Raw genomic sequence first — 27,996 nt, 5'->3', positions numbered from 1 at the left:
TTTCCCACAGACTGGTTTTAGTTGATTGCCTTCCCCTAGTTTAACAAGTCCCTCTGTCTTCTACATTCCTTATACCTTAGTAGATGGAGGTAGGCAGCTTCATCAGATACAGGTTTAATATTCTGGGCAAATTTATTCATTAGGTAGTAGTGTATTTATAACATATGTATGATTCTCTGTGTAGTTAGCAGCCATGATACTCAATGGCAAAATCTATTAAAACATAATGAATACAAAATGGTGATACTCCAGTTATGTCATTTTGCCTTTATTTGCTAGCTTATAAAACATCTCTATGAGAACAAACTTTACCTCATCTATATTAGTTTACCCAGTGGTACTGTTCATACAGAATAGTAAGAATAAACACCAGATTCTTTCCACTGGTTTATCAGTTTTCAAAATTGAGGACTGCTTTCCTAATAGCCACCAAAGATGAACAATTAGTTCATTGTTTTGGATATCATTATGAACTCATAGATTTAAACATAATATAAGATACCAATCCATTGTAGCTCTTCTCCTTATAGATGCTCACATTGTACCATTTTTGGCCAGTAGGAGCCTCTGAGGGTGATCACCTGTACTGATTTGCCTGAGACTGAGAGGTTTCCTGGGACATGGGACTTGCAGTGCTAAAACTGACATAGTTGGTTACCCTAGGGCCTCTCCAAGTTGGCTCCTGAAGCCTTTTATCATGACTCTAGTTAATAGTTATTGATACTTGCTTTGGTATATGGTATAAAAATATTCTAGGATCATTTTGCACATTTCATGCCCCAGATCTGGGATCAAAGATTTATCAAAGAATCCCTGATTTCTTTTAGAATTCAGCAGCATTTGAAGACCACATTCTGGGAACTAGGTTTGCTCATTTCTGAGACTTTTTGGTAGACATAGTTAGGAAATGTCAAAATTAAAATATCACATAAATATTCATCTGCTTGATTCCACAATACACATAAAACAGTCTCAGATTAACATTATACATATACATATGTATAAAAATATATACATATAATGTATATACCATTTTAAGATAAAATTAAAATATCTCATGAGTTCATACTGATAATTGCACTTAAAAATCAGGAGCACAGGGCTTCCCTGGTGGCGCGGTGGTTGAGAGTCCGCCTGCCAGTGCAGGGGACGCGGGTTCGAGCCCTGGTCTGGGAGGATCCCACATGCCGCGGAGCGACTGGGCCCGTGAGCCACAGCTACTGAGCCTGCGCGTCTGGAGCCTGTGCTCTGCAACAAGGGGGGCCGCGACAGTGGGAGGCCCGCGCACCGCGATGAGGAGTGGCCCCCGCTTGCCGCAACTAGAGAAAGCCCTCGCACAGAAACGAAGACCCAACACAGCTAAAAATAATAAGTAAAATAAAATAAATAAATATATTAAAAAAAAAAAAATCAGGAGCACAGGGTGTTTACCTAATCTTCTAACTTACATCTATAAATTATTTCTTCCACACAGAGACTCCTGGCTCCAGAGACATAAGAGATAACAGAATTAGAGTATTTAAAATTATTAATTTGCTTTGCTACACAATACAAACAAAACATTACCTGAATTCAAAACCAACACTACAGGGCTTCCCGGGTGGCAGAGGGTTAAGAACCCGCCTGCCAATGCAGGGGACATGGGTTCGAGCCCTGGTCTGGGAAGATCCCACATGCCACAGAACAGCTAAGCCCGTGCACCACAACTACTGAGCCTGCACTCTAAAGGCAGCAAGCCACAACTACTGAACCTGCATGCCACAACTACTGAAGCCCGAGCGCCTAGAGCCCATGCTCCACAACAAGAGAGGTCACCACAATGAGAAGCCCATGCACCGCAACGAAGAGTAGCCCCCGCTTGCCATAACTGGAGAAAGCCCACACACAGCAACAAAAACCAAACACGCAGCCAAAAAAAAAAAAAAAAAACCAATACTACAAACACAAATATGACTGCTGAAGACAGTTTAAAAAAACTGTTCTGCACGTACTCTGCCCACAATGTTTTACAGTTGAATTTTATTTCTTTGTCAAAACATACAGCCATTACACACTACTTTATATCCCTCATTTAATCCTAGTTCTAATGCTCATCACTACTTTTTACTTTGCTGTTTCTCTACTCATTTTGATTGTCTCAAGTACATTGTCTATCAGATTCCTAAAGAAAGGGTCATAGGAGCAATAGTCCCTGGATTCTATGAGGATGGCTGTCTCTACATCAAAATCAGTTTGGCTGCTGTATTAATTATCTTTTGCTGCATAAGAAACCAGCCCAAAACATAGTGATTTTAAATGATTTGTTCTTCCGCACAATTCTGTGAGTCAGGAATTTGGGCAGGGTTCAAGTGCTCCGTGTGGTATCCCTAGCATTACTCACTCTGCTGCACTCAGCTAACACGAGGCTTCACTCCCATTTCTGGTTGCCTCAGTGCTTCGCTACCTACCATCTACCCACGGCCAGCATGGGCTTCTCCACAGCATGACAGTCTCACAATGGCTGGACTTCTTACATGGACAGTGGCTTATCCAGAGCAGAAACAAAAGCTGCTATGGGGCTTCCCTCGTGGCGCAGTGGTTGAGAATCTGCCTGCCAACGCAGGGGACGCGGGTTCAAGCCCTGGTCTGGGAAGATCCCACATGCCGCGGAGCAGCTAGGCCCGTGAGCCACAATTACTGAACCTGAGCGCCTGGAGCCTGTGCTCTGCAACAAGAGAGGCCGCGATAATGAGAGGGCCGCGCACCGCGATGAAGAGTGGCCCTCACTTGCCACAACTAGAGAAAAGCCCTCGCACAGAAACGAAGACCCAACACAGCCATAAATAAATAAATAAATAAATAAATTTTTTTTAAAAAGATGCTATGCCCCCTGAATGCTAGCTCCCAAGCTAGCCCAGCATCACTTCTACCAGCAGGGGTTCTCTGGTTTTGCTATCTTAGTTGCTCTATATGTTCTCGCAGTGTTTAGGAACACTGGCAACTTATGCTGGTTTTGTTATCTTTCTTCCTCCTTCCTTTCTAATATATTCATTTGTTTGGTGGATAATTATAAAGCCAGTAAACTAAGTCATCATCCCATAGAACAATGTAGATAAAATTATTTGATATCGTATCAACTGAAAACTAAAAAGGACCCTACAAAAGTATACGATGAAAACCACGTACATGTAAAACATGAACATAAAAAAAGAGAAAAGGTTTTATGAACCATTTCTTCCTTCCTCTTTCCAACATTTTCTCAAACTTTCTTACTTATATAGTTTCAGTTAAAAAGCTAAATTAAAAACTTCAAACTGAAGAGGGCAGACAGCAGAAGCAAGAAGAACTACAATCCTGCAGCCTGTGGAACAAAAACCACATTCACAGAAAGATAGACAAGATGAAAAGGCAGAGGGCTATGTACCAGATGAAGGAACAAGATAAAAACCCACAAGAACAACTAAATGAAGTGCAGATAGGCAACTTTCCAGAAAAAGAATTCAGAATAACGATAGTGAAGATGATCCAGGACCTCGGAAAAAGAATGGAGGCAAAGATCGAGAAGATGCAAGAAATGTTTAACAAAGACCTAGAAGAATTAAAGAACAAACAAACAGAGATGAACAATACAATAACTGAAATGAAAACTACACTAGAAGGAATCAATAGCAGAATAACTGAGGCAGAAGAACGGATAAGTAACCTGGAAGACAGAATGGTGGAATTCACTGCTGGGGAACAGAATAAAGAAAAAAGAATGAAAAGAAATGAAGACAGCCTAAGAGACCTCTGGGATATTAAATGCAACAACATTCGCATTATAGGGGTCCCAGAAGGAGAAGAGAGAGAGAAAGGACCAGAGAAAATATTTGAAGAGATTATAGTCGAAAACTTCCCTAACCTGGGAAAGGAAAGAGCCACCCAAGTCCAGGAAGCGCAGAGAGTCCCAGGCAGGATAAACCCAAGGAGAAACACGCTTAGACACATAGTAATCACATGGGCAAAAATTAAAGACAAAGAAAAATTATTGAAAGCAGCAAGGGAAAAACGGCAAATAACATACAAGGGAACTCACATAAGGTTAACAGCTGATTTCTCAGCAGAAACTCTACAAGCCAGAAGGGAGTGGCATGACATACTTAAAGTGATGAAAGGGAAGAACCTACAACCGAGATTACTCTACCCAGCAAGGATCTCATTCAGATTCGATGGAGAAATCAAAAGCTTTACAGACAAGCATAAAGCTAAGAGAATTCAGCACCACCAAACCAGCTCTACAACAAATGCTAAAGGAACTTCTCTAAGTGGGAAACACAAGAGAAGAAAGGACCTACAAAAACAAACCCAAAACAATTAAGAAAATGGTAATAGGAACATACATATCGATAATTACCTTAAACGTGAATGGATTAAATGCTCCAACCAAAAGACACAGGCTTTTTGAATGGATACAAAAACAAGACCCATAAATATCCTGTCTACAAGAGACCCACTTCAGACCTAGGGACACATACAGACTGAAAGTGAGGGGATGGAAAAAGATATTCCATGCAAATGGAAATCAAGAGAAAGCTGGAGTAGCAATACTCTATGAGATAAAATAGACTTTAAAATACAGAATGTTACAAGAGACAAGGAAGGACACTACATAATGATCAAGGGATCAATCCAAGAAGAAGATATAACAATTATAAATATATATGCACCCAACACAGGAGTACCTCAATACATAAGGCAACTGCTAACAGCTATAAAAGAGGAAATCGACAGTAACACAATAATAGTGGGGGACTTTAACACCTCACTTACACCAATGGACAGATCATCCAAACAGAAAATTAATAAGGAAACACAAGCTTTAAATGACACAATAGACCAGATAGATTTAATTGATATTTACAGGACATTCCATCCAAAAACAGCAGCTTACACTTTCTTCTCAAGTGTGCATGGAACATTCTCCAGGATAGATCACATCATGGGTCACAAATCAAGCCTCAGTAAATTTAAGAAAACTGAAATCATATCAAGCATCTTTTCTAACCACAACGCTATGAGATTAGAAATCACTTACAGGGAAAAAAACGTAAAAAACACAAACACATGGAGGCTAAACAATACGTTACTAAATAACCAAGAGATCACTGAAGAAATCAAAGAGGAAATCAAAAAATGCCTAGAGATAAATGACAATGAAAACACGAGGATCCAAAACCTATGGGATGCAGCAAAAGCAGTTCTAAGAGGGAAGTTTATAGCTATACAAGCCTACCTCAAGAAACAAGAAAAATCTCAAATAAACCATCTAACCTTACACCTAAAGGAACTAGAGAAAGAAGAACAAACAAAACCCAAAGTGAGCAGAAGGAAAGAAATCATAAAGATCAGAGCAGAAATAAACGAAATAGAAACAAAGAAAACAACAGCAAAGATCAATAAAACTAAAAGCTGGTTCTTTGAGAAGATAAACAAAATTGATAAACCATTAGCCAGACTCATTACGAAAAAGAGGGAGAGGACTCAAACCAATAAAATTAGAAATGAAAAAGGAGAAGTTAAAACAGACACCGCAGAAATACAAAGCATCCTAAGAGACTACTACAAGCAACTCTATGCCAATAAAATGGACAACCTGGAAGAAATGGACAAATTCTTAGAAAGGTATAACCTTCCAAGACTGAACCACAAAGAAATAGAAAATATGAACAGACCAATCACAAGTAATGAAAATGAAACTGTGATTAAAAATCTTCCAACAAATGAAAGTCCAGGACCAGATGGCTTCACAGGTGAATTCTATCAAACATTTAGAGAAGAGCTAACACCCATCCTTCTTGCAGAGGAAGGAACACTCCCAAACTCATTCTATGAGGCCACCATCACCCTGATACCAAAACCAGACAAAGATACTACAAAAAAAGGAAATTACAGACCAATATCACTGATGAATATACATGCAAAAATCCTCAACAAAATACTAGCAAAGAGAATCCAACAACACATTAAAAGGATCATACACCATGATCAAGTGGCATTTATCCCAGGGATGCAAGGATTCTTCAATATATGCAAATCAATCAATGTGATACACCATATTAACAAATTGAAGAAAAAAACCCATATGATCATCTCAATAGATGCAGAAAAAGCTTTTGACAAAATTCAACACCCATCTATGATAAAAACTCTCCAGAAAGTGGGCATAGAGGGAACCTACCTCAATATAATAAAGGCCATATATGACATACCCACAGCAAACATCATTCTCAATGGTGAAAAACTGAAAGCGTTTCCTCTAAGATCAGGAACAAGACAAGGATGTCCACTCTCACCACTAGTATTCAACATAGTTTTGGAAGTCCTAGCCACGGCAATCAAAGAAAAAGAAATAAAAGGAATACAAATTGGAAAAGAAAAAGTAAAACTGTCACTATTTGCAGATGACATGATACTGTACATGGAGAATCCTAAAGATGCCACCAGAAAACTACTAGAGCTACTCAATGAATTTGGTAAAGTTGCAGGATACAAAATTAATGCACAGAAATCTCTTGCATTCCTATACACTAATGACGAAAAGTCTGAAAGAGAAATTAAGGAAACACTCCCATTTACCATTGTAACAAAAAGAATAAAATACCTAGGAATAAACCTACAGAGGGAGACAAAAGAACTGTATGCAGAAAACTATAAGACACTGATGAAAGAAATTAAAGATGATACCAACAGATGGAGAGATATACCATGTTCTTGGATTGGAAAAATCAATATTGTGAAAATGACTATACTACCCAAAGCAATCTACAGATTCAATGCAATCCCTATCAAATTACCAATGGCATTTTTTACGGAACTAGAACAAATCATCTTAAAATTTGTATGGAGACACAAAACACCCCGATTAGCCAAAGCAGTCTTGAGGGAAAAAAACGGAGCTGGAGGAACCAGACTCCCTGACTTCAGACTATACTACAAAGCTACAGTAATCAAGACAATATGGTACTGGCACAAAAACAGAAACACATATCAATGGAACAGGATAGAGAGCCCAGAGATAAACCCACGCACCTATGGTCAACTAGTCTATGACAAAGGAGGCAAGGATATACAATGGAAAAAAGACAGTCTCTTCAATAAGTGGTGCTGGGAAAACTGGACAGCTACATGTAAAAGAATGAAATTAGAACGCTCCCTAACACCATACGCAAAAATAAACTCAAAACGGATTAGAGACCTAAATGTAAGACCAGACACTATAAAACTCTTAGAGGAAAACATAGGAAGAACACTCTTTGACATAAATCACAGCAAGATCTTTTTTGATCCACCTCCTAGAGCAATGGAAATAAAAACAAAAATAAACAAATGGGACCTAATGAAACTTCAAAGCTTTTGCACAGCAAAGGGAACCATAAACAAGACGAAAAGACAACCCTCAGAATGGGAGAAAATATTTGCTAACGAATCAACAAAGGATTAATCTCCAAAATATATAAACAGCTCATGCAGCTCAATATTAAAAAAACAACCCAATCCAAAAATGGGCAGAAGACTTAAATAGACATCTCTCCAAAGAAGACATACAGATGGCCAAGAAGCACATGAAAAGCTGCTCAATATCACTAATTATTAGAGAAATGCAAATCAAAACTACAATGAGGTATCACGTCACACCAGTTAGAATGGGCATCATCAGAAAATCTACAAACAACAAATGCTGGAGAGGGTGTGGAGAAAAGGGAACCCTCTTGCACTGTTAGTGGGAATGTAAATTGCTTCAGCCACTATGGAGAACAGTATGGAGGTTCCTTAAAAAACTAAAAATAGAATTACCATACGACCCAGCAATCCCACTACTGGGCATATACCCAGAGAAAACCGTAATTCAAAAAGACACATGCACCCCAATGTTCATTGCAGCACTATTTACAATAGCCAGGTCATGGAAGCAACCTACATGCCCATTGACAGACGAATGGATAAAGAAGATGTGGTACATATATACAATGGAATATTACTCAGCCATAAAAAGGAACGAAATTGGGTCATTTGTAGAGACGTGGATGGATCTAGAGACTGTCGTACAGCGTGAAGTAAGTCAGAAAGAGAAAATCAAATATCGTATATTAACGCATATATGTGGAACCTAGAAAAATGGTACAGATGAACCGGTCTGCAGGGCAGAAATTGAGGCACAGATGTAGAGAACAAACGTATGGACACCAGTGGGGGAAAGTGGCGGGGGGTGGGGTGGTGGTGTGCTGAATTGGGTGATTGGGATTGACATGTATACACTGATGTGTATAAAATGGATGACTAATAAGAACCTGCTGCTGTACAAAAAAATTAATAAAATAAAATTCAAAAAAACCACTTCAAATTGAAAAGTTAATATGTGCGTGACTTAAAAAATTAAAAAGTGAAACGATAAAAAGTGAAAAATATTAAAAAGATAAAAAAACTTATATGTAGGTATGTGAATTATACCTCAATAAAGCTGTTATATTTTTGAAAACTTATGATTAAAAGTGTTAAGAACTTATAAGATTTGAAAGTTTAAAAACTTATTTTCTTATATAATGTTGGAGTTTAAAATATTTAAATATTCTATGTAAGGGATAATAAGCTCTTAAAAATTTCTTTCTGAAAAACTCTGAGGCAGTTCATAAGCAAACAATGTTACTATAAAGAGCTAAGATAGAGATGATTTGGGGGGTGATAATTAAATTCAACTCCTGTATTCATGTATATAGATGAAGTCAGAAGCTTCTGCTCAAAGAAAGAAAAGGCTTTCTGCAAAGAGAGTGAAATGGGGATAAAAAGCAAAAGAAATTAAATGTAGAAGTACTTTCTTCTAATTGAGGGTACAATCATAGGGATTTTACGTTCAAGGCAAAAACAACTTCATAGCTATTTCTTTCTTGGTTTCTTATACCACATGCATTTAAATGAATTAAGATCTCAAAGAATAAAAAGATTAAACAGAAACATTAAAGTTTCCCCAAAGTTTAAAATGGAAATGTCTAGTCAAAGTGAACAGAATAAAAATGGTTAAAACATAAATAAACTTCCAAAGAGCCCTTAGACTTCAAAGCAGTTTGAATGGCAACAAATTCCTAAGATGAACTTCCTTCCTAAAGGTAAGACTGCATATGAGTCAATTCAGGAAAAATTAAATACTGGAAATAAAGATATCAAAATGTACCTAGACATTTTTCTTTTTCTTTTCTCTCCCCTCCTTTATAATAATTTGACCAAAGTTATTCAACTTAGTTGCCCCTATACAGTAGTGCAATATTTTTTACAATAAGAGTGTAGAAAATTAGGGCTAATATTAGGGCTAAAATTAATAATATTTAACAACAATAATAAATATAAAAAGTGTTTATCTTAAACACAAACAATCCTGACCTCTCACGCTTACATAACCATAAAAAATAAAAGCCTTCAAAAAAGAAACTATCACAGTTTCATAGAAATGCAGCATTTTAGAGCTGGAAGAGAATTCACAGATCCAGTCCAAACTTTCACCGTAAAAAGATACTAAACCACCATGACCGCAACAAAAATGGTAATTATGTAAAGTGAAATACGTGTTACTAACTTCACTGTGGTAAGCATTTCACAGTACATACATGTACCAAATTATCACATTATACATCTTAAATGTACACGTTATATGTCAATTATATCTCAAAGCCAGAAAAAAAGATAACTAAAGTTTGTTCATGACCATGCAGCTAGAAGGATGAAGAGTGAAGTCAGGTCTCTTAACTCCTAGTCCAGTGCTTTCATCTGTGCTTCATCAACCTAGATTTGATTTTAATTTTTCTACCTACAAGCAAGTTTCTGAAAAACAGGAACTGTATTTTCTACTTTTTTATGAATCAAAAGCACAGAATACTAAATTTAGAGAAAGAAATTCTGTTTTATCTTAACACTGCTGCATAATGGCTATATGAACTTCAGCAAGTAACTCGTAGAACCTCAGTTTACTCACCCATAACTCATGAGATATGTAACTTCTAAACATAATTATTGAATTAGAATACTTAAAATTTTTCATACATTTTAAAGTCCCACATACACATGAAAAAAAATTTTTTATCATGAATACATACCTAGCTAGGTGGTAAAAATAAATAAGATTCTTAAAACTTACTGTCAAAAGATTGTAGTAAACAAAGGCGAAAAAAAGAAGTGCATGATTCTGACACGTTTAAGATCTGGAGTTGAACGCAAAGAAGTGAACTTAAATTAAATGTTTAATTTAACAAATTAAATTTTAATTTATTGCTTAAAATTAAGCAATAATCTATAATCAAAACATCGTGTGAAGCACATGAAGACTAATACTCCTGAACAGTTCTGCAGTAAAAACACTCCTATGTCTTCATATACAAAAATATTTTAAAGTTTACTAAACAAAAAGTTAATTTCCATCTATGTCCAAAAGACCAAAATGTTTTATAAAATTTCATTTTATTAGAGAGAAGTCTGTAAAGAAGATACAAGCAGCAAAATCACTTTTCTTAGTTAATACCATCCTTACATATTAGTCTATTCTTTCGTAAGAAAAAGAATTCCAGTTAACTTAAGGCCATGATTTTTAGTACAAAATGAAAAAGTTATTCTCAAAAGCAATATTTAAATCCCAACTTAACTATGGAAGTAATGTTTTAATGTATATTTTAGCATAAAAGTAAAACATTAGCTCCAACGCTCTGAGCAGCACTTGCAGTGCCCACACCCTTTCTTCAGGAAAGTAGCTTGGGCAGCTCTTTATATGTGGTTCATGGTATTTCAGGTCATATGACCTTGTGACCTTAGCCACAGCTGACTAGATCAGGGAAACAATGCCAGCTCAATGCTGTGCTACAAAGTCTATCACCAGTGACCTATGACACTGTCTCGCACAAGAACTGCCCAAAACTGTTACAGACACTGTTCTCTTTAGGAAAGTGGGTGTACAGGATAGAGCAGAAGCCTTGAGACAAAAAAAGCAAGAGTGAAATAAGGAGCAAGTGAAAAGGAGAATGAGGGTTAATCCATAGTGGCAGTAAGAAAAAGTAGCAGACAGAGATGCAGGACCTGAGTTATAGGAAAGGGTGATTGTTAGGATATTATTGTAGGCCGAGCCATATTCCACTGTCCCACGATACCTCTTTGACTGTTAAGACAGGTTTCTATGTATCCTCACTGCCCCACATACCCTTAAGTGGTTATCTTTGAAATAACCTGTATCTCTCATCCTTCTGAAAAAGACTGACATTCAAACTCTTCTCACATGCTATATTTCTCAGATTGTTATAGGAGACATTTATAAGTCCATTAAAAAAATTTTTAGTATTATATATGTTGAGTCACATATGCTACATATTTTTTAAAAACATTAAAACTAAGGCACAGACCAAGGAACAAATTATTTAACTCATTTCTTAAGCATTTAATATGGTACATAACACTACGCTAAGGCTAGACATTCAAATATTAAAATATGATCATAGCCTTCAAGGAGCTTAGTCTTATAGGAGAGTATGAGGAAGGGAAAAACTATGTAGAAAGTATTACAATGGAAACATCTACAGGATATTAAAGAAATGAAAAAATTTTTAAAAATAAACATTCTGGGACTTCCCGGGCGGTCCAGTGGTTAAAACTCCACGCTTCCCATACAGGAGGCGTGCGTTTAAACCATGGTCGGGGAACTAAAATCCCACATGCTGTACAGTACGGCCAAAAATAAATAAATAAAATAAGTAAATATTCTGCTCTGTCAGAAGGGCAGGAGAGGACTTCACAGAAGAGTTGACTAGAATCTGCTGAGTGACGAGAACATTCTGAGTTAGGGAAAAAAATGTGCAAAGGAATGAATGTGAGAATCTCCAGCACACTTAGGAACAGTAAGTAGTTCAGTGTGATTAGTATCCAGAATAAAGTTTTTTAGAATGACAAAATGATAAAAAGCAAGTAGAGGCAAGAACATGAAGGGACTTACACGCCACATTTAGGACTTAAGACTTCATTCTCTTTTGTGTTAAGGAAGTACTGAATAATTTTATCAGGGGAAAAAAATAATCTGATGTTTATTTTATAAAAAAAAGAGAAGACACGTAAGTTTCTTATTTTCAATAATGGCAGACTAGGACTTCCCTGGTGGTGCAGTGGTTAAGAATCCGCCTGCCAATGCAGGTGACATGGGTTTGAGCCCTGGTCCGGGAGGATCCCACATGTCACGGAGCAACTGGGCCCGTGCGCCACAACTACTGAGCCTGTGCTCTAGAGCCCACGAGCCACAACTACTGAGCCTGCGTGCCACAACTACTGAGGCCTGCGTGCCTGGAGCCCGTGCTCCACAACGAGAAGCCACTGCAATGAGATGCGCGCACACCGCAATGAAGAGTAGCCCCCGCTCGCCACAACTAGAGAAAGCCCACGCGCAGCAACGAAGACCCAACACAGCCAAAAAATAAATTAATTAATAATAAAAAAAAATAATGGCAGACTATGTTTTTAGCTTACCATTAAGAACTAAAACTGTTGTATAAAATGTAAAAATGTCTCAAAAGCATCAAAGAAATGATAGTATGGATACAAACACCAAGCCAAAAGTAAAGCAGAGTGAACCCAAAGAGAAAAGAAGCAAATCCACTTGTAATCTGAGATCACTTGCTAGTCCTGGAAAACTAGATCCTACATTTTGATAGCCTCTGAGACAAAGTGGAGGAGGAGAGTTAAAATTGATTAAACTTAATTTAATGTTGTTCTTGGACTGGTAGTGATTTCTGCTGCCACAGAAAAACAAAACAAATCCTGTCTGAAGGACTCAAATATTCTAAAAAATAACTTTTCAAATAAAATGTCCAACACACAGCAAAAAATAACGAGGCACCCAGGAAAACTGGACTCCATTAGATAGAACCAGCAAGCACCACCAAGATAAACATACCCACAAAGACTACAAATACTGTACCTACCAGAGTCAGGCAATAGAATACTTCAGCAGAATATATTCAAAGAAATCAAAGTCAGGGAACAAGAAATAGGTCATATAGCACTTTAGGAAAAGAAACATAGAACTTCTAAAAATAAAACATACAATAACCAAAACTTAATAAAATAATAATAGACTATTTTAACCACAGGAAGTGGTTAGGAATAAATTAATGAAGTAGATAACCAATCAGAAAAAACTCCAGAGAACAGCAAGGAAAGGAAAAAAATGTAAAGTAAGGAAAAGAGGGTAAGTGACTTAGATGATAAAGAGAGAAAGCTGAGTGTACATTTAATCAGAATTGAAGACAAAGGAGAGAATGATACATACTTGAAGAAAGCACGGCTTAGAAATGATGAAAGAGATAAACTCACAGATGGAAGAAGAAAAACAAATTGCACATGAAATGAATAAAAAGAAACCATTCTGAAACTGAAGGAAATCAAAGAGAAAAACAAATATCGTATGCTAACACATATATATGGAATCTAAAAAAAAGAAAAAAAATGGTTCTGAAGAACCTAGGGGCAGTACAGGAATAAAGATGCAGACACAGAGAATGGACTTGAGGACACAGTGAGGGGGAAGGGTAAGCTGAGACGAAGTAAGAGAGTGGCATGGACATATATACACTACCAAATGTAAAATAGATAGCTAGCGGGAAGCAGCCGCATAGCACAGGGAGATCAGCTCGGTGCTTTGTGACCACCTAGAGGGGTGGGATAGGGAGGGTGGGAGGGAGATGCAAGAGGGAGGGGATATGGGGATATATGTATACGTATAGCTGATACACTTGGTTATACAGCAGCAACTAACATAACAATGTAAAGCAATTATACGCCAATAAAGATGTTAAAATAAATAAATAAATAAATAATTTTAAAAAAAGAAACCAGAGGAAACCTGCAGATTACCTTCAAAAGACCAGGTCAGAATGACAGCTTCTCAACAACTAAATTGGAAGCCAGAACACAATATGCCAAGTATAGAAAGGAAGGAAGGGAGGGAGGGAGGGAGGGAGAGAGGGAATAGACAAATAACTCATTTTAAAAATGAGCAAAAGATATGAATAGACATTTCTCCAGAGAATATATACAAATGGCTAATAGGCACAATAAAAGATGCTCAGTATCATTAGTCATTGGGGAAATTCATATCAAAACAACAATGAGATAGTACTTCATAACCAATAGGATGGCTATATTAAAAAGAAAACAAGTCTTGGTGAGAAAGAAATTGAAACCCTCATATATAGCTGATAGGAATATAAAATGGTACAGCTGCTTTGGAAAACAGTTTGGCACTCCTCAAAAAGTTTTTTCCAGCTTTGTTGAAATATAATTGACATAGAACATTGTTTAAGTTTAAGGTGTTCATATATTGATTTGATACTTCAAAATGTTAAACACAGAGTTAGCATATGACCTAGCATATATATTCTCAGGTATATACCCAAGATAACCGAAAAAAACACGTCACACAAAAACTTGTACACAAATGTTCGTTAACAGTTTTTATTCATAATAGCCAATAAGCGGACACAACTATCTATCAACTGATAGGCAAGCAAAATAAATGGATAAACAAAAATTTGGTATATCCGTACAATGGAATATTATTTGGTCATAAAAAGGAATGAAGTACTGACACATGCTACAACATGGATAAACCTTGAAAACATTATGCTAAGTGAAAGAAGCCAGACAAAAAAATGCCACACAATGTATGATGCATTTATATGAAATATCCAGCAGAGGCAAATCCATAGACAGACATCAGATTAGAAAGCTGGGGAGGGGGAAGGGGGGAGGGGGAAGGGGGTAGGAGGAATGATTACTACTGAGCGTAAGGTTTCTTTCTGGAGTAATGAAAATGTTTTGGCATTAGACAGCGGTGATGATTGCACAACCCTGTGAATATAGTAAAAATCACTCAGTTAACATTTAAACATGTACTTTAAAGTGGTGAATTTTATAGTATGTGACTTATAATTCAATTTTTTTTAATGAAGGCAATTTCTACTTCTAACAATGATGAAATAATAGGGCAGAATTTACCCTCCCATCTTAAACAACTAGAAAACTGAACAAAATACATGAAATAAAATTTTCAGACAACAGATACTGAAAAATAGCACAGGAGAAAGAAAATAAAGAAAATGAGCTTAACAACTATCCCAATTTACTGCCGGGAGACAATTTTCTAGCTGAAGCAGAGCAAAGGCAAACAGAACATGACAGTCTCTCTGAAGTGTGGAAACAGAGCAGATTTCAGGAAAGCTGAAAGGAGCTAGAGTTTATGGGCAGAGAACTGGCCAGGAAGGAGAGGTTGGGGAGATGTGCAGAAAGATGGCCTCAAGTCTCTGGCTAAATGCCAGCTTGTGCATGTGTAAGCGGAAACACAAGGAAAGAAACACTGAAACAATGCACAGAGCTCATAGTGGAAGGACCTAGTAGTAAACACAGCTAAACTATCCCTAGGCTAAAGGATGCTCTGAACCTGCACTAACAAAGATTTAAAACCAATCCTTGGGGACTTCCCTGGTGGTCCAGTGGTTAAGAATCCTCCTTCCAATGCAGGGGACGTGAGTTCGATCCCTGGTCAGGGAACTAAGACCCCACATGCCGTGGGGCAACTAAGCCCGTGCGCCACAACTAGAGATCCCGCATGCCGCAACTACTGAGCCCATGCACCACAACTAGAGAGAAGCCCGCACACCACAAAAGGTCCCTCATGCTGCAGCAAAGATCCCACGTGCCGCAAAGATCCTGCAAGCCGCAACTAAGACCCGATGAAGCTAAATAAATAAATAAATAAATATTTAAAACCAATCCTCAAAAAGATCAGACTAATTTCAAGTAACTTAACTGTGAACAAGAATAAAGTCCAACACCATTTCAAGGAAATTTTTAAAAATCCAGACCCCTGAACACAAAACGCACCTTTACAGTATAAAATCAAAAATTACCAAGCATGAAAAGAAGCATAAAAATAAAACCCGTAACAAGAAGAAAGGTCAATTGACAAAAACTGACCCAGAAATAGCAAAGATTAAAATACTAAAACATCTATTATAGCTGGGGTCCCCAGTCCCCGGGCCACAGACCGGTACCGGTCTGTGGCCTGTTAGGAACCAGGCCACACAGCAGGAGGTGAGCGGCGGGTGAGCGAGCGAAGCTTCATCTGTATTTACAGCCGCTCCCCATCGCTCGCATTGCTGCCTGAGCTCCGCCTCCTGTCAGATCAGTGGCAGCATTAGATTCTCATAGGAGCACAAACCCTGCTGTGAACTGCGCATGTGAGGGATCTAGGTTGCGCGCTCCTTATGAGAATCTAATGCCTGATGACCTGAGGTGGAGCTGAGGCAGTGATGCTAGCTCTGGCGAGTGGCTGCAAATACAGATTATCATTAACAGAGAGTTTTGACTACACAGAGACCGTAATAAATCAACTGCTTGCAGACTCATATCAAAACTCTATCAGTGAGTGGAAAGTGACAATTAAGCTGCATCTGGTGGCAGGCTTTACAGTGACAAGTGAGTTGATGTACTTCGACTGTACAACTGCACGTGGTGGCAGGCTTTAAGTCAGAAACTGACACTTATTTCAGTCTGCGCGTGGCCTGCCCATTATTTTATTTACCACTTCTGTCCACACCTCTTTCCTGCACTGTGCACTTGTCTCAGTCACAGTTTTGGTAAGCCCACAAGCTAACCCTAGCCAAAATGAGTAAAAAACAAACGTCACTGGAGAGCTTTTTTGAAAGGGGGGAAAGACCCAATGATGAGACAGCAGAAGACTCTAAGACTGCCAACAAAATGAAAGCTGCATTTAAAAGAAAATACCAAGAGTCCTACTTAAATTACGGGTTCATTGCCGCAGGTGATTCACATTCTCCATGCCCACTCTGTATAATATGTGGCAACTAGCTATCCGAGGAAGCCATGAAACCTTCAAAACTGTTTCGCCACATGGAGACCAAGCACCCTGCATTAAAAGACAAGCCTTTGGAGTTTTTCAAAAGAAAAAAACGTGAACACGAAGAACAGAAGCAATTATTGAAGGCCACCACTTCATCAAATGTGTCTGCGCTGAGAGCATCATTCTTAGTGCCTAACCACATTGCTAAAGCTAAGAAGCCCTTTACTGGGCTTCCCTGGCGGTCCAGTGGTAAAGAATCCGCCTTACAATGCAGGGGACACGGGTTCGATCCCTGGTCAGGGAACTGAGATCCCATATGCTGCAGGGCAACTAAGCCCGCACAATGCAACTACTGAGCTTGCGCGCCTCAACTAGAGAGCCTGCGTGCCGCAAACTACAGAGCCCACACGCCCTGGAGCCTGCGCGTCACAACTAGAGAATAGAAAACCCGCACGCCACAACTAGAGAGAAACCCGTGCATCGCAACGAAGAGCCTGCGCACTGCAATGAAAGATCCCACGCACCTCAATGAAGATCCTGCGTGCCGCAACTAAGACCCGATGCAGCCAAAAATAAACTAAATAAATAAATTTTTAAGAAGAAGCCCTTTACCATTGGTGAAGAGTTGAGCCTGCCTGCTGCTAAGGACATCTGTCATGAACTTCTAGGAGAGGCTGCAGTTCAAAACGTGGCACGTGTTCCTCTTTTGGCTAGCACCATAACTAGACGAATTGATGAAATAGCAGAGGATAATGAGGCACAATTGTTAGAGAGGATTAATGAGTCACCATGGTACGCAATCCAGGTTGACGAGTCTACTGATGCTGACAACAAGGCAACAATGCTTGTTTTTGTGCGATATATCTTTCAGGAGGATGTGCATGAGGATATGTTATGTGCACTTTTGCTGCCAACCAACACAATAGCTGCAGAACTCTTCAAGTCTTTGAATGATTACACATCAGGAAAACTGAATTGGTCATTTTGTGTCGATATATGCACAGACGGAGCGGCTGCCGTGACTGGACGGCTTTCTGGTTTCACTACTCGGGTCAAAGAGGTTGCTTCTGAATGTGAGTCTACGCACTGTGTCATCCATAGGGAAATGCTAGCTAGCTGAAAAATGTCACCTGAACTTAACGTTTTGCAGGATGTGATTAAAATTATCAACCATATTAAAATACATGCCCTTAACTCACAACTGTCCACACAGCTCTATGAGGAGATGGACGCAGAGCACACACGTCTTCCCTTATACACAGAAGTGAGATGGCTTTCTAAAGGTAGATCACTGGCCAGAGTTTTTGAGTTACGAGAGCCACTCCAGAGATTTCTTTTAGAAAAACAGTCACCACTGGCAGCACATTTCAGCGCCACAGAATGGGGTCGCAAAACTTGCTTACTTGTGTGACATATTCAACCTGCTCAACAAACTCAATCTGTCACTTCAGGGGAGAACAACAACTGTGTTCACGTTGGCAGATAAAATGGCTGCATTCAAGGCCAAACTGGAATTATGGGGGCAATGAGTGAACACTAGGATTTTTGACATGTTTCAAGTATTAGCAGAGATTTTGAAAGAGGCTGAGCCAGGGCCTTCTTTCTCCCAGCTGGTGCATGATCACCTATCTCAGCTTTCAAAAGAGTCTGAGCATTACTTCCCAGCCACAAAAGACCCCCGAACTGGGAAGGCATGGATCCGCGACCCATTTGTGAATAAGCCCGGTGAATCGACTTTGTGCTAGAAGAGGATCAAATGCTTGAGATCGTAAATGACGGTGGCCTTAAAAGTATGTTTGAGACAACTTTAAATCTCCATACGTTCTGGATTAAAATCAAGGTGGGATATCCTGAGACTGCCACGAAAGCACTGAAAAGCCTGCTTCCGTTTCCAGCATCCTATCTTTGTGAAGCAGGGTTTTCTGCAGTGACAGCAACCAAAACGAGATTACGGAGTAGACTGGACCTAAGCAACACACTTCAGGTGTCAGTGTCTCCCATCACCCCCAGATGGGACCATCTAGTTGCAGAAAAACAAGCTCAGGGCTCCCACGGATTCTGCATTATGGTGAGTTGTATAATCATTTCATTATATATTACAATGTAACAATTGTTACAGAAATAAAGTGCACAATAAATATAATGTGCTTGAATCATGTGAAACCAACCATCCCCCCACCCCCACCTCCCCGGTCCGCAGAAAAACTGTCTTCCACGAAACCGGTCCCTGGTGCCAAAAAGGCTGGGGACCGCTGTATTACAGAAGTTATAGGTTTGGGTTCCTTACACTGGATCATAGCAAACTGTAAGGATAAAAGTTAGGTTTCTTCCTGTTCTCTATTAAGAGAAATAATTTTGAATTCTAAATAGTAATACACTGAAATAATAAGAGTGAAAATAATTCACTTGAATAGTTTAGATTTTTATTTTTTAAACTGAATATCTTCTTTTAAAGCTCTTTAGTATTTTTCCCTTTTTCTCTCATATTCTCTTACTTCCTCAGAATTCATTCTCTTGAAATTTGCTCGCTTATAAAGACAAAATGAAGTAAAAGTATAAAGAAATGACAAGTGAGGACCTACCTGAAGTCTTGCTAGTTGAGCAGTACGGGCTACTATTTTATTGTATGGCTCAACAATTTTTGCTTTCATCCTAAAGGAAAAACAGAAAGAGGAGTGACAAAATCATCTTCAAAATATCAATGGATAAAAATCTTTCCATTTCATTTATTTACAAAATGAACAACAGTACCTATCAACAGCTCCCTGTAAAGCCCCAATTCTTGTCTGCATCATCTGAAGGACACCTAGGAAAACATAACAGCTTACGTTACTTTACAAATTTACAAGGGTTCAAATTGGGTAAAAAGTTAAAAGAAAAAAATAGAGAAATTTTTCCATTTTTTTCTGCCGTCATCATAATCAAACCAATATCTTTTACCTAGACTATTGCAAAAACCTCTAACTAGTCTTCCCCGTCCTAACCTTGCTCCACTAAAGAAGTCTGACAAGGAATGGGAAGTGACTGCTTAATGGGTACAGGGTTTCCATTTGAGGCGACGAAAAAGTTCTGGAACTGGATAGTGATGGTTGCACAACACTGTAAATGTAATTAATAGCACTAAGTTATATAGTTTAAAATGGTTAAAGTGGTAAATTTCATGTTAATGTGTATTGTACTACAATTACGAAAAAAGAAGCGTGGGACTTCCCTGGTGGCGCAGTGGTTAAGAATCCACCTGCCAATGCAGGGGACACGGGTTCAAGCCCTGGTCCAGGAAGATCCCACATGCTGCAGAGCAACTAAGCCCGTGTGCCACAACTACTGAGCCTGCACTCTAGAGCCCGCGAGCCGCAACTACTGAGCCCGTGAGCCACAACTACTGAAGCCCGCACGCCTAGAGCCCCTGCTCCGCAACAAGAGAAGCCACCACAATGAGAAGCCCGTGCACAGCAATGAAGAGTAGCCCCTGCTCGCCTCAACTAGAGAAAGCCCACGCCCAGCAACGAAAACCAAACACAGCCAAAAAATAAATAAATAAATTTATTTTAAAAATTATATTTAAAAAAAAAAAAGCCTGAGTGATCTTTGGAAGTGCAAATTAAAACACTCATCTGCTAAAACCCTTCCCCAGTCTCCCCTTCGCTCCTATGTTAAAACTAAAGTCCACGGCTTGGTCTACAAGGCCTTGAACGATCTGGAAATGAGGTACTCTCCTCCTGGTATACTCTCTCTAACCCGCAATGCCAGATAAATAATAAATATGGACAGCAAGTATATTATTGCCTTTACTCTCTACTTACATAACATGATGAAGAAGATGTTTATAAAATTGTAAAATTATTTTCAGGAAGACAGATCTTAAATTTTACTTTTTTATATGCCTAAAAATGGGCTTTCCAATATTACAGATTTAATTATTTTGAACTACATTCCTTAAAACTCAGTTTCTATATTCAACTGGCATAGCTGTAGTTTTGAAACATAGCATTCTAAATAAATTTAAGTATAGAATGTTGTCATATTAGATGAAGTAATTTAAGAATCAATTAATACTCCTATCTGCATATAAATATGTTTTAATATGGCTCAGTCCAATAGAATCCTTTCTGGACCCAAGGATTTCTGCCGGTATTATGGTTCACTGACCTTAAACCTCCAAGAATGAACTGGCTTTCCTTGTTATCATCACTTCCTCACATCTTATTCTCCCCACAACCCACTCGCAACACCTTTCACACATATGCCACCAAAACAGATCTTGTCAAGGTCACCAGAAATCTCCAAGGTGCCAAATTCTATTGTCAGTTCTGTCTTGATCTTGTTTAACTCTCAGAAATTCATGACACGTTGAACCACTCCCTCCCTAAAACATTTTTTTCTCTAGGCTTCCAAGTCATCACCCTCCTGGGTTCCCTCTGATGGCACTGGTTGCTCCTACTCCTTCTCTGTTAGATCTCTACATGCTGGAGTACTCCAAGATTTGATCCTCAGCCACCTTCTCTTCTCCATCTAGAATCTCTCTTAGGGATTTCATTCAAACCCAATGTTTTAAACACTATCTGTTCAATAAAATACTGATTTTATATACACACATATGTACATACATCTATATAGATTTTCTTTATGCCTATCTATACACACACACACACACACACACACACACACACAAATCTCTAGCCCTGAACTTTCTTATGACAAATTTAAGACACGCAAGATAACTTCTGCCCCACCATGATCCTCTCCAGTGTGACGCATCTCAGTTACTCATACCATCATCTATCCAATTTTTCAGACTAAAATCTTAGGAATCACTGTTGGTGACTTTTTTCCCTCAAACCTTTCATTTCCCATCAACAAATCCTATCAGCTCTACCCCCATTTTATCCCATTCACTTCTCTCTCTTTACATCCACCACTAATTCAAGGCACCATCAATGTCTACTAATCTAATAGCTTCTAAATTGGTACCCCAGATTCTACTCTTGCCTTCTTATAGAGCCACCAGAGAAAACTTTTTAGAGCATTAATCACATAACATCTTTAATTAAAACCCTCCAACTGTTTACCATTGCATTTAGAATGAAAATCAAAATTCCTTCCCAAGAACCTCATCTACAGTTCTTTCTCTCATTCACTAAACTCTAGTCATACTAGCCTTTTCTTTCTGCCCTTCAAACATGCCACGTTAATTCCATTTATTGGTCCCTCAGCTTACCACACTCTCCTCCCCAGATAGTCATGTGGTAGCTCTTTCTCATCATTCAGATCTCAGTTCAAATGTCGTCTTCTCAAAGAAGCATCTCCTGCCCATCCTAGCTAGTAAGGAACTCCCATTCTTCTACCTCATCATCTATATTATTTTCTTTTAGGACTTAAAAGTACCTGAAGTTCCCCATTTACACCTTTTTTTTTTGGTCTAATTCCCTACCTAGAACATAAATATCATGAGAATAGTGACTCTATTGTTCACAGGTGCCTGGTATCTAACAAGTTCTCAATTACTATTTGACTGAGAGAGCAAATAAATGAAGAAATTAGGCTATCTCTTTTTAATAAAATAGGCTTAATTAAATATACCTCCAAACTCCATAAGGACAGGGACTCTGTACACTGTTACAGCTGCCTGGAATCTAACAAATTCTCAATTAAAATTTAAATGCATAAACAAAAAATGAAGATAGAGTAAATTTTAATAAAATAGGCTAAATAAATATATCTCCAAATGAATTATATGGCCAAAATTTTAAATATATAGGAGAAAAAGCAGATGAAGTAGAAGTTGGGATAATACTCATTTTCAAATACATAACACACATCTCAAAAAGTTTAATAAATGATTAGAAATACACATCATGCTAAAATGAATACTAACTGATTCATACTTTGACTTATGTTCAAATAATCTGGAGAATATTCTTAGATTATCATAGGAATTCAGAGAAGTCAGCCTTTGTACTGTACACAGTCACCCAATGGATAGTCATTCTAACTCAGTCTAACAGCATATTTTAAATATTTTAATCACTGAAAAGCACTCTGGGGAAAATCAGCACACTATAGAACTAAACACATATAGGGAAGTCTCTGGTGGTCCAGTGGTTAGGACTCGGCACTTTCACTGTCATGGCCCAGGTTCAATCCCTGGTTGGGGAACTAAGATCTTGCAAGCCATGTGGTGTGGCCAATTTAAAAAAAAAAGAAAAAGAAAAAGAAAACTACAATGAGAAGTATTTCTGTTGTGATGATTCACCTACAACTATATACACTCAAAATCAATGTACTACCGTGACATCCCTATGGGTTTCTATAAAGGAAAAAAACCTTTATTCATTTGTTTACAAAAATTACCATTAAAAACAAGGTATTATTTACTTGCTTCCAGAAACATATAAAAATATGAGATTAAAGAAAATTAATTTTCCGTAGTTAGTCAGTACCTAGAGCCTCTTAATTTTCCCACGAACATAGTCTGATATCTATCCTAAATATTCAAATAACAAACTGTTATTTCCAAAATACTATGTTCTTTAGCAGGATGCCTTAGAAACAGTACACATGCTGAAAATAACATCTTTGAGTGCACATAAGAAATACTAGAGGAAGCATTAAAGAATATTGCATCACAGAAAGCAATATTCTTCTTCCTTAAGAATTTCATCAACATAGGGAAGAATCACTTGGCTTTCTTTTGATGTGCAATGATTAACAGTAGTCACAATAATGATTATGGAAATGGATAATGATAATGGAAAATACAATATTAACATTTCATATTTATGAGATGTAGTTTAATTTAATAAAGAGAGAATGAAAAATTCATAAAAGATGTAGTCAAACAAAAATAAGAGAGTTCATAATAAAAATCCAATGTATTATTATTCTACTATACTTTCATTTTTGAAAAGCATTGCAAAGAAAGCCAAACGTAAGGAAAGAATTCAAGCCTATTTCCACTACTTTGGTGGAGTTGATTTTGTTTTTGTTTCTGTTTTTTTTTTGGCCACACCACGCGGCTTGCTGGATCCTAGTTCCCCAACCAGGGATTGAACCCGCGCCCGTAGCAGTGAAAGTGCGGAGTCCTAACCACTGTAACCACTGGAATTCCCCTGCTTATTTGTTTTAATTAACTAACAGTTATAAAAGCACTAAATATGTGCCAGGAATTGTTCCAGGCATGGTGTTAACTCATTTAATCCTCTAAATAACATATTAGTACATATTAATACTCCTCCTTTATAGATAAAACTGAGGCACAGAAAGGTTAAGTAAGTTGTCCAAAGTCACACTTCTAGTAGGTGGGAAAGCAAGGATTTAAACCCAGAGAGTTTAGCTCAGGGATCAGCAAAGTTTTATTAAAGTTTTGTTGGAACACAGCCACACACATTCGTTTCCATATTACCTGGCTGCTTTCACCCTGTAACAACAGAGTTTAGTAGTTGCAACAGAGACGGTATGACCTTCAAAGTCTAAAATATTTACTTTCTGACCCTTCACAGGAGAAGTTTCCAAGCCCTGGGCTAGCTCTGTATAATGTATAATAGTTAATGGAAATATACCTTCCAAAGACTCAATCCCAGTTGCTTGTGCCAATAAATCTTCATGTCTTGCAACGACCTGAAAATCAAGAATGAATAATCAGCACTGCAAGTATTAAGTATTTTAATTTGTAACCACAAAGTAGAATTGTAGGTCTCTCTCTTTATGGAAAGTGGGAAAATGCTAATACAAAAAATACAGGTTATAAAGGTGTGTTTGAGCTGAATGACTGGTGGGAACACAAACACGCTACAGCTCAACACAGAGCCAAAGACGTCTTTTCATTAGCCCCGTGGTTTCCTAGGGGGATGTGCAGGAGGAGTTGTGCCCAAACTGAAAAACAAAAAACAGCTAATTCTTGCCACGCTAATTAATACATGCTTCCCTTTTAAAGAGTGTTTTCTTTTTTTTTTTTTTAAAGAACGACAGCAGTTTTAATAGCTTGGTTTTTTTTGTTGTTTTTTGTTTTTTATTTATTTTATGGCTGTGTTGGGTCTTCGTTTCTGTGCGAGGGCTTTCTCTAGTTGTGGCAAGCAGGGGCCACTCTTCATCACAGTGCGCGGGCCTCTCACTATCGCAGTCTCTCTTGTTGTGGAGCACAGGCCCCAGACGCGCAGGCTCAGCAATTGTGGCTCACAGGCTCAGCTGCTCCGCGGCATGTGGGATCTTCCCAGACCAGGGCTCGAACCCATGTCTCCTGCATTGGCAGGCAGATTCTCAACCACTGCGCCACCAGGGAAGCCCCTAAAGAGTGTTTTCAAACATCAGGTTCTTTTAGTTCTTGCATTTAATTCAGCATCATCAAGACCACGTTCTAATTTGGAAAGATAAAGCAGAGTCAGCGCCTCCCTAAACATCTCTCTGCTTCCAGCTTCCTAATGTCACAGCAAATCCTGTTCCTTGCAGAAGACTGGTATTTTTAAGAAAATTAGGGCAGTGTGAATAGTCATATCAAAAAAAAAAAACCCATAAAAGTTAAGAGTTAAAGGCTACATGCAAGAGAGTCCTAGAAACACCAAGAAATCAAGCAAATCTTTAGAACAATGCAGGAATCCTTATTATTTTGTACGCTTTATTACAATGAATAAGAAGTTTCATGTCTAGTCTGTAAACTGAAGCTCCTAATCAGCAAAGATTCATTCAATGGAATGCCTAAATCCTCTACTTTGTCCTGTTTCACATGTCACTTGTCATTCTACCAAGTTCCTTTATCACATATCTAAAATAAGTGCTACTTTTGGTCTCCTATGTCTCTTATCCGAAGACATCTGAGTTCTCCCCAGTCCACTGATATGGTCATTAATGTGTCCATCCTAACAAGATGAATATTTTTCTAATTCTCTATTCTTTGTCCCTTGTGATACTCTGGAAAGGCTGAAAAGCCTAAAACTACAATTTCATAGACTCCCCTGCGGTCAACTGGATGAATTTCCAAGAGATTTAGAAGACAGAAGAAAGAGGAAAACTATCTTCCCGTTACTGTTTCAGCTGGTAAGCAAAGTCCTGAGACCTGAGGATTTAGAGACAGTTGAGATAGCGCTATAGATCATTCCAGAGTTCAGTTACCAAGCGTCCAGAAGCTGAACTTTAGCAGTGGCATGGGAGGTAACAGCAGGAGCTTCCAGGTCTCTGTGTTGCATCTGTGGTAGATCCTTCAACTCATTCCATTAGCTATCCATCCAATCCTCTGTATTAAATATCTTCCCACTTTAAATACCTAGAGCAGTTTCTGCTTCCTGCACTAAAACCCTGACTAATACATACTTCGGTACATCTTTTGTAATTTTAATCATCTCAATGATATTTTAAATTATTTTTATTATATTTTATTTACTGGTTTGGTTAGCATTATCCCAATTTTGCTTCTGCAGAAAAACAATTGTAGCAGGTTCAGATCTCATACCAGGAATCAGAGACTTCCTCCACCCTACATCCAGAACGACTGTAAGTATAACTTGCCCCCTCTAGGAGATGTTAAAGAGATTTTAAGTTTTTATTGATTCCTTCAGAGAAGGTACTATATGCAAAGAATAAGGAAAATGCCAACCACAAAAAGGCAGAAAGAATTTCAGGTGGCTCCTGCAAAAAGCTACCCCCTGAGAAACCTAGGCAGAATTAAGTGCATTTTCCCCTGCTCCCGTAGACACTTTGTACTATTCTATTTAAAACAGGCATCACTTGCCTGTCATTATTTCTGCCTGTATCTGCCACTGGTCTGTGAATCCTTGGAGAGCCAGGAAATGTTTTCATTTTTCTATCCGCACAGCCTAAAGCAAAGCCTGACAATTAAAACTGTCCTATAAATGTTTCTCAATAAGTATTGATCTCTACTTATATAATCAGAATTTTAACTGACCTTAAAAGTCATCCCAGTCTGAACCAAGCTGCTCTTTTTTTTTTTTTAAAGAATTGTCTATAATATATACTTTTTTTTAATAAATTTATTTATTTTTTATTAATTTTATTTTTGGCTGCGTTGGGTCTTCATTGCTGCACGCAGGCTTTCTCTAGTTCCGAAAAGCGGGGGCTACTCTTCGTTGCAGTGTGCAGGCTTCTCATTGCGGTGGCTTCTCTTGTTGCGAAGCCCAGGCTCTAGGCGCACGGGCTTCAGTAGTTGTGGCATGTGGGCTCAGTAGTTGTGGCTTGTGGGCTCTAGAGCGCAGGCTCGGTAGTTGTGGCACACAGGCTTAGTTGCTCCACAGCATGTGGGACCTTCCCGGACCAGGGCTCGAACCCGTGTCCCCTGCATTTGCAGGCAGACTCTTAACCACTGCGAAACCAGGGAAGCCCCAAACTGCTCTTTTAATTGATAAAGTAAGACACGAAAAACTTAAGGGAACATGTCTCGTTATACCAGATCTAGGTTTCCTGGAAAATAGTTAATTTATTCATGCAATTTGTTCATTCATTTAAATATTTAAGTGCCTACTCAGAAAGAAAGGCAACATTAGGAAGTACACCATAAAACCATCCTATAAAAATCACAGAATTGTAGAAGAGGAAGGAACCTTCAAGATTTTCTACTACAATCTCCTCTTCCCCCTTATTCACTCCAACCCATTCCATAGGTTTTTCTTTTTTAAAAAAAAAAAGCAAGACTCAAAGGCATTACATGATATGAAAGGTAACAGCACAACTGAGATTCGGACCTATCTCCTAACTCCCCTCACTGTGTTCTATCCACCACAAATTTATCAACTTTCTGTAATTTCATCAAATGTTACATTTTGTGCTCATAAAGTGTGAACTGCTGATAGGAACATCCCAGTTTTTCTTATTCACACTGTTCTGCTTCCAAAATTCCATTTTCTATTATCTTTATCAAAGACATCCTATTTTTTGCCTACCTATATTCTCTCCATATCAGTTAAGATGATGAAAACAAAGTATGAATAAAAGGTTTTGGAGAGATGGGTATATCCATTTTTCAAATAACAAAAAGTAGTTTACAGAAAACTTTTCAAAGATATACTTGGAAAAATATACATTTGTTCATGTAAATACACATTTAGATTAAGTAATAAAAGGATTATAAAAATGATATATTATCACTCTGGGTTGAA

The 27,996-nt window shown here is 38.2% G+C and overlaps 1 protein-coding gene across 1 annotated transcript in view; it reads right to left on the bottom strand.

Annotated features, from left to right (window-relative positions):
• COG5 (component of oligomeric golgi complex 5) overlaps positions 1–27,996 on the bottom strand; it is a 290,399-nt gene that overhangs the window by 256,997 nt on the left and 5,406 nt on the right. Inside the window, exons 3-5 of the mRNA XM_061198423.1 lie at positions 24,454–24,511; positions 19,646–19,700; positions 19,477–19,546 (exon numbers count right to left, since the gene is read on the bottom strand). Of these exons, the coding sequence (XP_061054406.1) occupies positions 19,477–19,546; positions 19,646–19,700; positions 24,454–24,511 (183 nt within the window). The remainder of the gene's footprint in view (positions 1–19,476; positions 19,547–19,645; positions 19,701–24,453; positions 24,512–27,996) is intronic.

The sequence above is a fragment of the Eubalaena glacialis genome, chromosome 8 (assembly GCF_028564815.1).
Source record: "Eubalaena glacialis isolate mEubGla1 chromosome 8, mEubGla1.1.hap2.+ XY, whole genome shotgun sequence".
NCBI lineage: Eukaryota > Metazoa > Chordata > Mammalia > Artiodactyla > Balaenidae > Eubalaena > Eubalaena glacialis.
The sequence above is the reverse complement of the archived record's forward strand: the minus strand, read 5'-3'. Positions and strand labels throughout refer to the sequence as shown.